The sequence below is a fragment of the Dictyostelium purpureum genome (genome assembly GCF_000190715.1).
Source record: "Dictyostelium purpureum unplaced genomic scaffold DICPUscaffold_42, whole genome shotgun sequence".
Lineage (NCBI taxonomy): Eukaryota > Evosea > Eumycetozoa > Dictyosteliales > Dictyosteliaceae > Dictyostelium > Dictyostelium purpureum.
The window spans coordinates 36,298-49,019 of NW_003519379.1; the positions used below are offsets into that span (position 1 = coordinate 36,298).

General features: G+C 23.4%; 5 protein-coding genes across 5 annotated transcripts; 3 read left to right on the plus strand and 2 right to left on the minus strand.

Moving 5' to 3' along the window:
• Window positions 1-178: 178 nt before the first annotated feature.
• On the plus strand, window positions 179-4,063 carry DICPUDRAFT_149152 (uncharacterized protein; the record flags this gene model as incomplete). The annotated part of the gene is made up of 6 exons (XM_003285233.1): window positions 179-273; window positions 325-625; window positions 730-1,080; window positions 1,244-1,405; window positions 1,614-1,756; window positions 3,949-4,063. The coding sequence occupies 6 exons, from the start codon at window positions 179-181 to the stop codon at window positions 4,061-4,063; spliced, it is 1,167 nt and encodes a 388-aa protein (XP_003285281.1).
• A 122-nt stretch (window positions 4,064-4,185) lies between these two features.
• DICPUDRAFT_149153 (uncharacterized protein) lies at window positions 4,186-4,548 on the plus strand (the record flags this gene model as incomplete). The annotated part of the gene is made up of 1 exon (XM_003285234.1): window positions 4,186-4,548. One exon carries the CDS (start codon window positions 4,186-4,188, stop codon window positions 4,546-4,548), a length of 363 nt encoding a protein of 120 aa, XP_003285282.1.
• Window positions 4,549-7,152: 2,604 nt separating this feature from the next.
• Window positions 7,153-8,149, plus strand: DICPUDRAFT_76228 (uncharacterized protein; the record flags this gene model as incomplete). The annotated part of the gene is made up of 3 exons (XM_003285235.1): window positions 7,153-7,182; window positions 7,402-7,755; window positions 7,907-8,149. The coding sequence occupies 3 exons, from the start codon at window positions 7,153-7,155 to the stop codon at window positions 8,147-8,149; spliced, it is 627 nt and encodes a 208-aa protein (XP_003285283.1).
• Window positions 8,150-8,296: 147 nt separating this feature from the next.
• Window positions 8,297-11,532, minus strand: DICPUDRAFT_149158 (uncharacterized protein; the record flags this gene model as incomplete). The annotated part of the gene is made up of 2 exons (XM_003285258.1): window positions 8,297-9,623; window positions 10,757-11,532. The coding sequence occupies 2 exons, from the start codon at window positions 11,530-11,532 to the stop codon at window positions 8,297-8,299; spliced, it is 2,103 nt and encodes a 700-aa protein (XP_003285306.1).
• Window positions 11,533-11,746: 214 nt separating this feature from the next.
• Window positions 11,747-12,081, minus strand: DICPUDRAFT_149159 (uncharacterized protein; the record flags this gene model as incomplete). The annotated part of the gene is made up of 2 exons (XM_003285259.1): window positions 11,747-11,766; window positions 11,841-12,081. 2 exons carry the CDS (start codon window positions 12,079-12,081, stop codon window positions 11,747-11,749), a joined length of 261 nt encoding a protein of 86 aa, XP_003285307.1.
• Between the last annotated feature and the right edge of the window lie 641 nt (window positions 12,082-12,722).

Here is a 12,722-nt window from a genome sequence, read left to right on the forward strand (position 1 = left end):
TACTAATTAAAAATAAAATACAATCACTAAACTACTACACATAGACGTATCACCATTAAATAAAGCATACCAACAATGAAGCAGTTTTAAAAGATAAAGAATGTCAAATATTTAGCTTTTCAATATACATATATATTCTCAAACATTAGCAAAGACACGCCATCAAACCAATTGATTTATGAACAGTATTCAAGAAAGATTAAATATTGTAAAGTATGCAATTACGATATCAAATATTTTGGTATTGAGGATTTTAAAACCCGATAAAAGAATGTTTGTGCAACACTTTTAAGATCAGCAAATTCTAAAGTATCAAATATTTAGAATCGATTGGTGTCAAATTAAATATAATATATTATCATCAGAATCAAATCAAAACAACAAAAGTTCAATAAAAGTCAATTTCACACAAAATACAATCACATGGAGTGGTAACATATATCTATATTATACCACAGAAAAAGAATGTTCATCTAAATACCATGAACATGGAATATGCGATAAAACAACAGGTACATGCAAATGTAATTCAGAATACACAGGTTTCGATTGTTCATCACCAATTAATAACAATAATAATAATAATCAAGCAGAAACAGAAACAGAAACCAATAACAATGGAACAGTTATAATTAAAAATCAATTTATAGGATATTCAATATCGATTCAATTATAGAATTAGACATTAACAATCAACAAATAGCAATATTCAATTTATCAAACAACTAGATATTTGCAAATAAGCAAGAATCAGTCACCACATTCAATCAAATAAGAATTAAAGAAGACAATACTATTGCAATAATAAAATTAATAATAGAAAAAGTAAACGATAAAGATAAAGGTTTCACATTTGCAGGTAATCAATTCACAGTTACAAAAGGAGGATTCAAATTATCATTATCAATTTCAAACTGGTTATTCAAAAGCAATATCAATACATTCCAAGTACAAATGACATCAGACATACAGGTTGACTCATCAAACAGCAACAATAAATGTAATAGAGATGATAATGAGGCAACTATCGAATCTTCATCAAATAATAACTATTTATTGAATAATATAAACTATTTAAAAGTTATTAAAAACAAAAGAATACTTTATGCAGGATTCCAACAATATCGAGAAATCAATAATCCATCATCTTATAATATGGCAATCGAAATACTCAAATCAAATAATTTTAAAATTACACCCTTTTACAACCCATCTCAAAACCTCTACTAATACTCAACAACAGCATAGTTCAGAGGAGAGAAATCAAAATAAAAAAAGATTTGATGTTTGGTCATTTATGTTCCTTAGCTCATTATTAAAGTTATTACCTCCACATTTAATTTTAAGTTCATTAGACTTATTCATTCAAAACAGTAGTAATCAACAACTAACTTTACAGATGATCGTAAGAGATTGGTAATTAATTTAGTTTCATTTAAAGGTGGATCCAATGCATTATCAACAAAAGCCGGTGCCGATTGATTCCAAAAAGAAAAGAAATATTAAGAGGGCGGTTTCGACCTCGATGATATTGCCGAAAGAGAATTATTAGCTACTAAAACCATTGAAGATGTCGCCAATTCTTAATTGGCTGCAAAGTCAAAGAGATAAAGAAAGAAGATGCTCCTGATGTCACGGAAACTATTCTTGAAGCCGCTTTGGCAACTACTAGTGCTACATCAACTTTGGTCGGTGCTGCAACATTGTCTCAAAGAGAACGTGTCAAAAAAGGTAGAACTAGTGATGGTGGTCAAATGTATATAATTAATTTCTACTGCTAAAGCTGTTGCTGCCGCAACCAAAGCATTGGTAGATAAAAAATAATATAAAGTAAATATGTAAAATCTGATTTAAAACATAAAAGAAACTCAATTTAATACAAAGTTATTTAAAATCATAAATAAAATTTTAGCCTTATTTTTAAATAAAGTATTTCTTTTTTTAATCTAAAATTATTAATTTGCTTAAAAACAAATAAAATTTTTTATTTCTTTTATTTTAAAAAAGATAATTTTATTTATTTATTTCCACCGTTTTTTTTAATTTTAATATCTTTTGTGGAACTGATTCCTATTGATATAGCACGAATTTGACTATTCCATTCAACGAGAAGAGGACATGAATCAATTGTATAAATCTTGATTTGAATTATCTTTCCAAAATCTGAGATTTTCACCTTTCTTAAGATTTCGAAAAAATTTACTATGAAGCTATAGTTTTCTTGATCTGCTTTTTTTATTTTCCAAAGGGGTAATGGTGGAATCTGGGCCTGGTTTGATACCTAATAAACTTGCTCTTTCTGAATACAAAATTGAAAATTCTGTCATAATAATAATATTTTGGTTTCTCTTCTGGTGGTGCCATATCATTAACAAAAAAGAGTCTTCCCATCCAAGTCATTAACACTTATATTTGTTTCTCCATTTTGAAAAAAAAATATTTTATTATTCCTATTATTATTACTATTATTGTATGTTGTTATTTATATTATAGCACATTCAATAAATGATGATAAATTTAATAATAAAAAAAAAATAAAAAATAAAAATTTCAAAATTAATTTTTTTTTTTTCTAAAAATAATTTTGCACCACCATAAACATTATTTTATTATAAACAACTAAATTCTAAATTTATATAAATAAAAATAATTAAAAAATTAAAAAAAAAAAATTTATTTATTATAATGTGCTTTATTTATACCTGCCTATAAACACACCTCCTCGATAATAAAATGACAATAAAAATAAAAAGCAATCAATAATATATTAAATAATAATATAGGTATTCATTTTTAATAACTAAATTCCAAAATCAAAAGAAAAGGTAGAATTTAAAACACTTTATTCTATAGAACTAGATTACATCAATATTAGATTTTATAATATTTTTTTTTCTTTCTTATTTTTTTTTTTTAATTCATAAATAACTTAAAAAAAACTAAATAAAATTATTATTTTTTTTTACCACATTTATAGATTAAAAAATCACCTTCTCTATCAAATAATAATATAAACAATGATTAACAGTTAATTAATTTATCACCTATACAAAATACTCCAGGACTTGTTTAAATACACCATTCGAGAATTACAGGTCTATATGAATAATTTAAAAGCTCCCCCAAGGGAATTATAAAAAATATTTTATAAAAAAAATAAAAATTTTATTCAAATATTAATTTTATTATTATATCAATTTTTTAATTTAATTTGTTTTGTTATTTTATTTGTTGTACACTAGAAATAATTTATTTATATTTATATTTTTTTCTTTATAAAATAACCCTATATAATAATTAAATAAATGGAATAATTTAAATTCAGTTGTATGCATCATAAAATGATAAAAAATCAATTAATAAATTTTTTTTTTTTTTTTTTTTTTTAAAAATCATTTTTAAAATGAAATAGTTAGTATAATGTTTTGGATATCATTTAAAAGAAAATTAAATAAAAAATCGAAATAAAATAAAAAAAATGATCAATAATCAGTATAAAAAAAAGATATAAACTAAATTATTACTTTATAATTATTTTTTTTATTTTTTTCAATATATTATAAAAAAAATTAGAATTTTCAAAACAGTTCTTTCTTTTTATAAAATTTTTTTTTGTATTTATTTGAATTTTTTTTTTTTTAATTTTTAAATTTCATTACTTAAACAAATTATTACAATCATAATAAAATAAAATGTTTTCATTAATAGATTTAATTTTCTATTTTTTTGCAGTAATAGTTATTCTATACTGCAAATTTTCAACCAATAATAATGACCAACAAACCCAACAAACCCAACCACAACAAACCCAACAACAAACCCAACAACAAACAATTATCAAATTATTCAAATAAAAAATTAATAATATAAAAAATAAATTAATATAAATCTATAAAAAAAAATATTTATTTTTTCTTTATTCTTTTTTTTCTTTTTTACAATATATAGTTCATTATCAACATCAATATCAACATCAGCATCAACATCAACATCATCAACTACAACTACAATATACACCACACCCACACTCACAACCACAAATTCTTCCAACAACATATTCTAATTTTGATGAGGAATTAGATCAAAAAAACAAACAACAACAAAATCATCATCAACACCAATATCAACATCATCATCAGGATCAGCATCAGCATCAAATTAATCATAAAAAAAGAGAAAAAAGCCATGGAAACAAAACAAGAAATAGAAAGAAGAGTAAAACAAAAGGTCCATGAGGCTTGGAATGAGTTTGATGAAATAGCAAAAAAAAGAAATCAAACTGATAATAATGGTCCAACTCTTTTATTAACAAATTATAGCCAAAATGAACAAATGATAAAAAATAAAAGAGAAAAAGATGAAAAGAGACGAAAAGAAAAGAAAAGAAAAAGAAAAAAAGAAATTGAAAAGAGAAGAAAAGAAAAAGAAAGGAAAAAACAAAAAGAAATGGAAAAAGAAAATAGAAAAAAGAGAAAAGAAAGGGATAAAGAAGGAGATGGAAGAGATAAAAAAAAGAAAATTAAATTTTCACAAAATGAAAATAAATAATTAATGAAAAACCAAAATACAAAGTTAGAGTTTAATTCATATTTGGTTTAATTCTTTCTCTTTCAAGCTTCACAAGTTCTCTTTAAGTCTACATGGGGATATTCATTATTTTAAGGGTAGTTATAATATTAATATTTATATTAAATTTGATTATAAAAGAAACCAATATCTAATTTTAATATTTATTTAGTCCAGATTCAATTCTTTCTTTTTCAGTTTCAATACGTTATTTATTTCGAGTAGTTATTCATACATTGGGAGTTCCATATGTTCCATTATATCGCGATTCAGTATTTTCTTTATAATTGTGTTTTTCAAGTAATTCATTTAGCACTGGGGTTTTTTTCAGGTCACTCATCAAGCATTTGGGGTTCAATTTCTTCTTTTTAATCTGCATTCATCAAACATTTGGGGTTCAGTATTTTCTTTTTAATAGGGGTTACCAAGTCATTCATCAAACATTGGGGGTTCGATATATTCTTTCTAATTGGAGTTTTCAAGTCATTCATCATACATTGGGGCTCAACTTATTCTTTTTAAATGTTGTTTTCGAGTCATTTATTAAATATTGGGGTTGTTTTTCAATTATTTCATCATACATTGCCGGTTTATTAAGTCATTCAAACGCTGTGGTTTTTTCAATCGTTCTTCATACATTGGGGTTGTTTTTCAAATCTTTCATCATATATTGTGGGTTTATTAAATCATTCAAACGCTGTGGTTTTTTCAAATCGTTCATCATACACTGGGGTTGTTTTTCAAATCTTTCATCTTACATTGTGGGTTTATAAAGTTATTCAAACGCTGTGGTTTTTAATTCGTCAATCATTGTGGGGTTTTAATTCATTAAACATTGTGTTTTTTAATTCATTAAACATTGTGGGTTTTCAAGTCATTCATTAAACATTAGGGTTGTTTTTCAAATCGTTCATCATTCATTGGGTTTAGTTTATTCTTTTTAAATTGGGTTTTTTACGTCATTTATCAAGCATTGGGTTTTTTCAAGTCACCTATTATTTATTGGGGTTTACTTAATTCTTATTAATTGTGGTTTTCAGGTCATTCATCATTCATTGGCTTATTTGTACTTTAAAGGTATTTATAATATTAATATTTATAATTGTTATTATTTTTGAATATAAAAGAAACTAATATTTAATTTTAAAACTTAAAAAGATTAGAATACTTTCTATTTAATAATTATAAATATAAATAATAATATTAATAATAACGATTATCATAATGATAATAATGAAAATAATGAAAATAAAAATGATAATAATATAAATAATAGTCATATTCAAATAACGATTATAATAATAAAACAAAAAACAAAAATAATGGATATAGATTATATTATAAATAATAATGCAAAATTCGATCTAGACAAGGAAAAAGATAATAGAGTAAATATTAATATGGAATTATAATCATCAAAATAATCATGTCATATAAAAATAAGAAAAGTAATCCATCCAACTCTATTCATTCATCAATTCTTTATGCCTTCCAAATCTAAATCCAAGTTAATCAATTTGAAAAAAATCGAAATTTCAATTCTAAAATCTATTTACTCTGAATTAATTGCATTCTTTTCTATAAAGTTTATTTCAACAATGGGTTTATTCTATCATCATTTATCAATTAAACACCATCAACAAAAACAATTAACACTTTCATCCGTTTTATTAAGTACAAATTAATGTCATTTGGTCACAGATCCGGGTCAACCTTCATCATCAATTTTATCATTTATTATTATTATATAGAATTAAAAATTCTCCGTCCCTAGTTAATTTTCTATTCATTATCAAAATAAAGATCTATAATTTTAAGCTTTTTTAAATTTTTTAATAAAATAAATTTTTATTGTTTTTTATTATTTAAAAACCATATGGTAAATTTTTTCCATCTTGTTTGAAATCTTTTCTAAATTAACCAAATATAATTAACCTGTATTGACGGATCCTATTTTTAAATTTTTTGGTTGAATATATAAAAGTGATGATAAATTTAATAAAAAAAAAAAAAATTCAAAATAATTTTTTTTATTTTTTTTTTTTTATTTTCTAAAAATAATTCTGCACCACCATAAACATTATTTTATTATAAACTAAATAAAAATAAAAATAAAATAACAATATTTATATTATAATATAATATCCTTCTTTAATGTATTTTAAGCTTAAAATACAAAGACACATCACTAAACAATTGTTTTATATAATGTTATACTAATTAAAAATAAAATACAATCACTAAACTACTACACATAGACGTATCACCATTAAATAAAGCATACCAACAGTGAAGCAGTTTTAAAAGATAAAGAATGTCAAATATTTAGCTTTTCAATGTACATATATTCCCAAACATTAGCAAAGACACACCATCAAACCAATTGATTTATTGACTGTCAAATATTTAGCATTGAAGATTTTAAAACCCTATAAAATAATGCTTGTACAACTAAAAAACACTTTTAAGATCAGCAAATTCTAAAGTATCAAATATTTAGAATCGATTGGTGTCAAAATACAATCACATGGAGTGGTAACATATATCCATATTATACCACAGAAAAAGAATGTTGATCTAAATACCATGAACATGGAATTTGCGATAAAACAACAGGTACATTTGCAAATGTAAATCAGAATACACAGGTTTCGATTGTTCATCACCAATTAATAACAATAATAATAATAATCAAGCAGAAACAAAAACAGAAACCAATAACAATGGAACAGTTATAATTAAAAATCAATTTATAGGATATTCAATATCGATTCAATTATAGAGATAGACTTTAACAATCAACAAATAACAATATTCAATTTATCAAACAACTAGATATTTGCAAATAAGCAAGAATCAGTCACCACATTCAATCAAATAAGAATTAATGAAGACAATACCAATGCAATAATAAAATTAATATTAGAAAAAGTAAACGATAAAGATAAAGGTTTCACATTTGCAGGTAATCAATTCACAGTTACAAAAGGAGGATTCAAATTATCATTATCAATTTCAAACTGGTTATTCAAAAGCAATATCAATACATCCCAAGTACAAATGACATCAGACATACTTTATGTAGGATTCCAACAATATCGAGAAATCAATAATCCATCATCTTATAATATGGCAATCGAAATACTCAAATCAAATAATTTTAAAATAACACCCATCTCAAAACCTCTAGTAATACTCAACAACAGCATAGTTCAGAGGAGAGAAATCAAAATAAAAAAAGATTTGATGTTTGGTCATTTATGTTCTTTAGCTCATTATTAAAGTTATTATCTCCACATTTAATTTTAAGCTCATTAGACTTATTCATTCAAAACAGTAGCAATCAACAACTAACTTTACAGATGATCAAATTAAAAGAATTGCATGTGAAATGAGTGATATTAGTTATGATTTGGTAGAAGGAATTAAAGTTTGTACCCTTGATGAAACAATATATACATATCTCTTAGATTCAGATTCAAAAGAGAAATATATTCAAGATAATAATAAATCTCCAGTTATGTGTATACCTCGTAAACCTCATGCAAATGGTCTTTTAAGCTTATGGTTGGAACCTTTTTAGAACGTATTCATCATTTTACAAACAATTATCAAATTATTCAAATAAAAAATTAATAATATAAAAAATAAATTAATATAAATCTATAAAAAAAAATATTTATTTTTTCTTTATTCTTTTTTTTCTTTTTTACAATATATAGTTCATTATTTAAATACGTTTTTTTAATTGAACAGAGTATTCAGGACAATTTAATACAAGTCCAAAAGTTCCCTCTTCACTAATTGGAACTGATGGGTTTGGATTGCAAAATTTATAGTTTCTAATAAGAGTAACGGTGGTGGTAAATAATACATAGTCAGCAAATGATTTTCCCAAACATTGACGTAATCCAAGTGAAAAGTGGTATGATGGTTTTTCTTTTGGGTTTAAAAATCTTTCTGGTATAAATTTTAAAGCATTTTCCCAATATTCATCAGATCTGTGAGTGGAATATAGATTTTGAATGATTTGTGTTCCTTTGGATATTTTATAACCCATTATTTCTACATCTTCTGATGTTTGGTGTGGTTCTGATAAAGGTGCTACAGAAAATAATCTATGGGCCTCTTTAATAGCTGCAACGGTGAATGGACACTTTAAATGATCTGATGTTGATATATCGTCACCTTTTAAATTGTGTGTAATTTCACTATAGATTTTTTCTTGAATTTCTGGATTGTTAATAAGTGCTGCTATTAAGAATGACAATGTATTTGAACTACTATCAGTACCTGCTAAAATTAAATTGGTTGATGAGTTAATTACACTTTCATATTTAATTTCACCCTCTTTATATTTTTCAAAATAGCATTCCATCATTGATTTCTTCCTTTGCTCACTTTCATCTGCATTTGTTTTGCTTAAATTGTTATATTCATCATAGTTCTTTTCATAATCATCAATTATGCTTTTAGAGTAGTCTGTTAAAACTTTAAAATCTTTGAATAGGCTGTTTCTGGTTAGATTGATTATATCTATTGGTAATAAAAATGGTACATAATCTGAGTATATAAACTGACCTGAAGATTGGAAAAATCGTGTGATTGATTCAATAAGTTGGCTTTTTGTTTCTAAATTTTCATGAGTACCAAAAACTAGCTTGAGCATTATGTTTAAAAGCATTTCTTTAATTGAAAATGTTATATTTGTAACAATTGAATCATCATCTTTATAAATTTGGGATATCATATTTTCCACCTGATATTGAATTTCAGGCTGATAGCTTTTTATCTTTCTAGTTGTCATTTCTGTTAAAACCACATTCTTTAAAGTGTGCCAATAATCCCCGTTTGTGTGAATGATATCTAAACCATTGTTTTGTTTTCTACTAGTTCGAACAAATCTTTCATGAAATTCCTTCTTTTTTTTTAAAAAACATTCTTCCAACATTTCATTTCCAGTTAATACAACAGTTTCTACATTTCCTAATCTAAGTCTATATATGGGTCCATATTGTTTGTATAGTTTATCAATACTATATGCCACATTATCAAGTCTAATTTGTAATAAATTACCAAATATTGGTATTTCTTGAGGACCAGGGATAAATCTATTGATTTTTTTCTTATTATCAATAAATAACAAATCCTGTAGTAGTAATAAAATTAGAATTTAAGTTTTTTTTTTATTTAATAAAGATTTATACCTTTAAGACTAAAATAGTTATAAACAATATAATTGTTAATATTATAGTATTTATTATTATACTCATTATATTTTAATATAGGAGGTTATATAAAATGATTAATTTTATTTTTTGTTTTATAAAATATTTTTATTTTTTATTTGATAATGAGAGAATATTAAATCTTAACTAACTAATAACCACAAAATTGTGTTTAAATATAAAAAAAGGGGTAAAATATTTAAAAAAATTAATTACTAATTTTATTTTTATAGCAATTAAATGAGAATATAACAGATAATCTGTAAAAAAAAAATAATTGTTAAATTGAAAAATTAATTTCAATATATAAAAAAAAAATACATACAATCTATAAAAATAAGAACTCTAAAGATCTTTTATTTATTAATTTTTATTAATTTAAGGTTTTATTTAATGATGATATATTTTCTATTAGTGAGTAGTATGTATAAGGAAATGCATCCTTTATAAAATTATTACTTTTTAATAGTTCTTCATTTAAAATTAAAATCTCTTTTAAATTATTATTATGGTTTATGTAAGGAGCTATTTCTAATATTGATCTGTTAAGGAATTCACATGAGTTTCTGAATAAATATGGATGAAAAGAATGGAATGTTGGAACAGTTTCATTAGAATCTTGGACATTGAGATCTTTTAGTTCTTTAATAGTGCTTATTTGGTGCGTTGTTATAATATTTAAAATTTTTGGTATAATGAAATTGACATTATTAATAATTAATTGGTTTATTGTATTATTTCCGTGTGCCAGTGTTTGATCTAAATAAATATTTGAAATTAAAAATATTATTTCTTGTTGAATTGAGCGATGATCTACTATATAAATATTATTACTGTTGCTATATTTATCTATTAAATTGTTTATAAAGCTGTGGTGTGTAAGTATTATGTTGTTGATTTGGTTTTGTTGGTTTGAATAATTTGAAAGATTTGATAAAAAATATAATGCCTCTTTTAATAACCTATTTTTATTATCCACAGAGCTATAAATTATTGATGCTATTAGTGATTCTAGTTTATTTGATTTTTGGAGTTCTCTTAAAATTGGTATAAATATTGTAGGTTTAACTACAACCAAGCCAAAAATTCTAATACATGGTACAACTAATAATGATAAACTACTATTACTACTATTAAATATATTTGTAAATAACTCTATTATTATTAAAAATATTGATAGGGTATTGCTTGTTAATTTTGTTTCATTTATTATATATTCGGTTGGGTATTGTTGATTAAAATTATCGAATTGAAATAAAATATCATTTAATAACCATAGTAAATAGTTTAAAACTTCAATTTGATAGTTGTTATTGGTTTTATCTATTCTTAGCTTTCTAAATAAAATTTGCTCATTTAATAGCTCAAATATTTTATTATCTTTGAATAAATCTAAATAACTTTGTTTTTTTGCTAAATTTTCTGATAGTATTGACGAAAGTGTAAAGCATGTTGTAATTGTAAGTGACGGGATTTTAGATGACAGCATCTCGATCATTGGAGGTAGTATACCTTGGTGTAATAAGACATCTCTTTGCTCCACTGAATCCAATGCAATATTACCCAGTGCCCATGCACATTGATCTTGTAATGTACTATTTCTTGTTGATAGATGATTAATTAATAGTGGTGTTGCCATTGATATTGATTCTGTATGCTCATGTTCACAACTTGCTATATTTGTAATACACCACGCTGCATCTAACTGGTTTTGATCGTTCAATGGGTCATTTAACATTTTTAATAAAAAAATTATAAATAAATTTTCTCGATTTTTTGTTTTATTTGAATCAGTCGCAGTGGCTGTTGTGGTTGTTGTAGCTGTTGTTTGTATAGGTTTACTATCATCTTTATAATTAACTAATAAATCAACTGCTATATTTGAGTTGTTTGAGGATAATAAGTTTCTTAATGCTATTAATATTTGCTTTCTTTGGTGTGGTGAAGCTTTTTTATGTTGGTTTAATAATCTCTTTTTAAAAATAAATTAGTAAATATTTAGTTTAAATCTATTTGACAAACTCTATGCATATAGTTTTAAAATACCTACAATTTTATTATATAGATCCTTTAATTCATTTTTTATAGAGTCGGGGGTAATGGTATTGTTTTGATTTAATGTTGATAGTTTCTGTCTTTTTTCTAAAATTAACTGGTTTTTTAATTTTTGTCTTTGAATATCTTGTTTTTCTTTTCTTTTCTCTTTAAATTCATCGTTGGTTGTAATCTTCCTAAACTCGTTGATTCTTTTATTTGGCGAAGATACCGATGATGGTGAAGATGACATTTGAAATTTTAAAAAAAAAAAAAAAAATTTTAAAAATTAAAAAAAAAAGAAATTTTTAAAAAATAAAAAAAAATTAAAAAAGGAAACACTAAATCTTTTTTTCATCTAAATTTAATTATTTAATTTAGATGATATTAATAATAAAATGAAAAAAAAAATAAAAAAAAAAATAAAAAAATAAATATAAAAATAAAAAAAACAATTTGGCGGCAACAAATTTTAACATTAAAAAGCTTTATTATAATATTATTTTAAATAGATTTTTATTTAGTTGTGAAAAAAAAATTTTATTCGAAGGGATATTTTCGAAAATACGGTTCTTAAATATTCCATTCGTTTTTCGGATAACATTTTTTTTTGGAAACCGATGCTGAGGGGTAAGGCAAAAATTTGTTTTTAGCAATTAATAGAAAAAACTGGCATTAAATATCATTGCTTTTGTTTTAGATCATCAAATTAGCATTTAAACTTTTATAAAATTATAATAAATATTATAAAATAAAAAAAAATAATAAAATTTTAATTTAATTTTAAAAAAAAAAAAAATTAAATTATTTATTATTTTTTTATCTATTTATTTCTTTAAAAAAAAAAAAAAATTTATTTATTTTTATATAAAAATATAAATAAATAAAAAATAT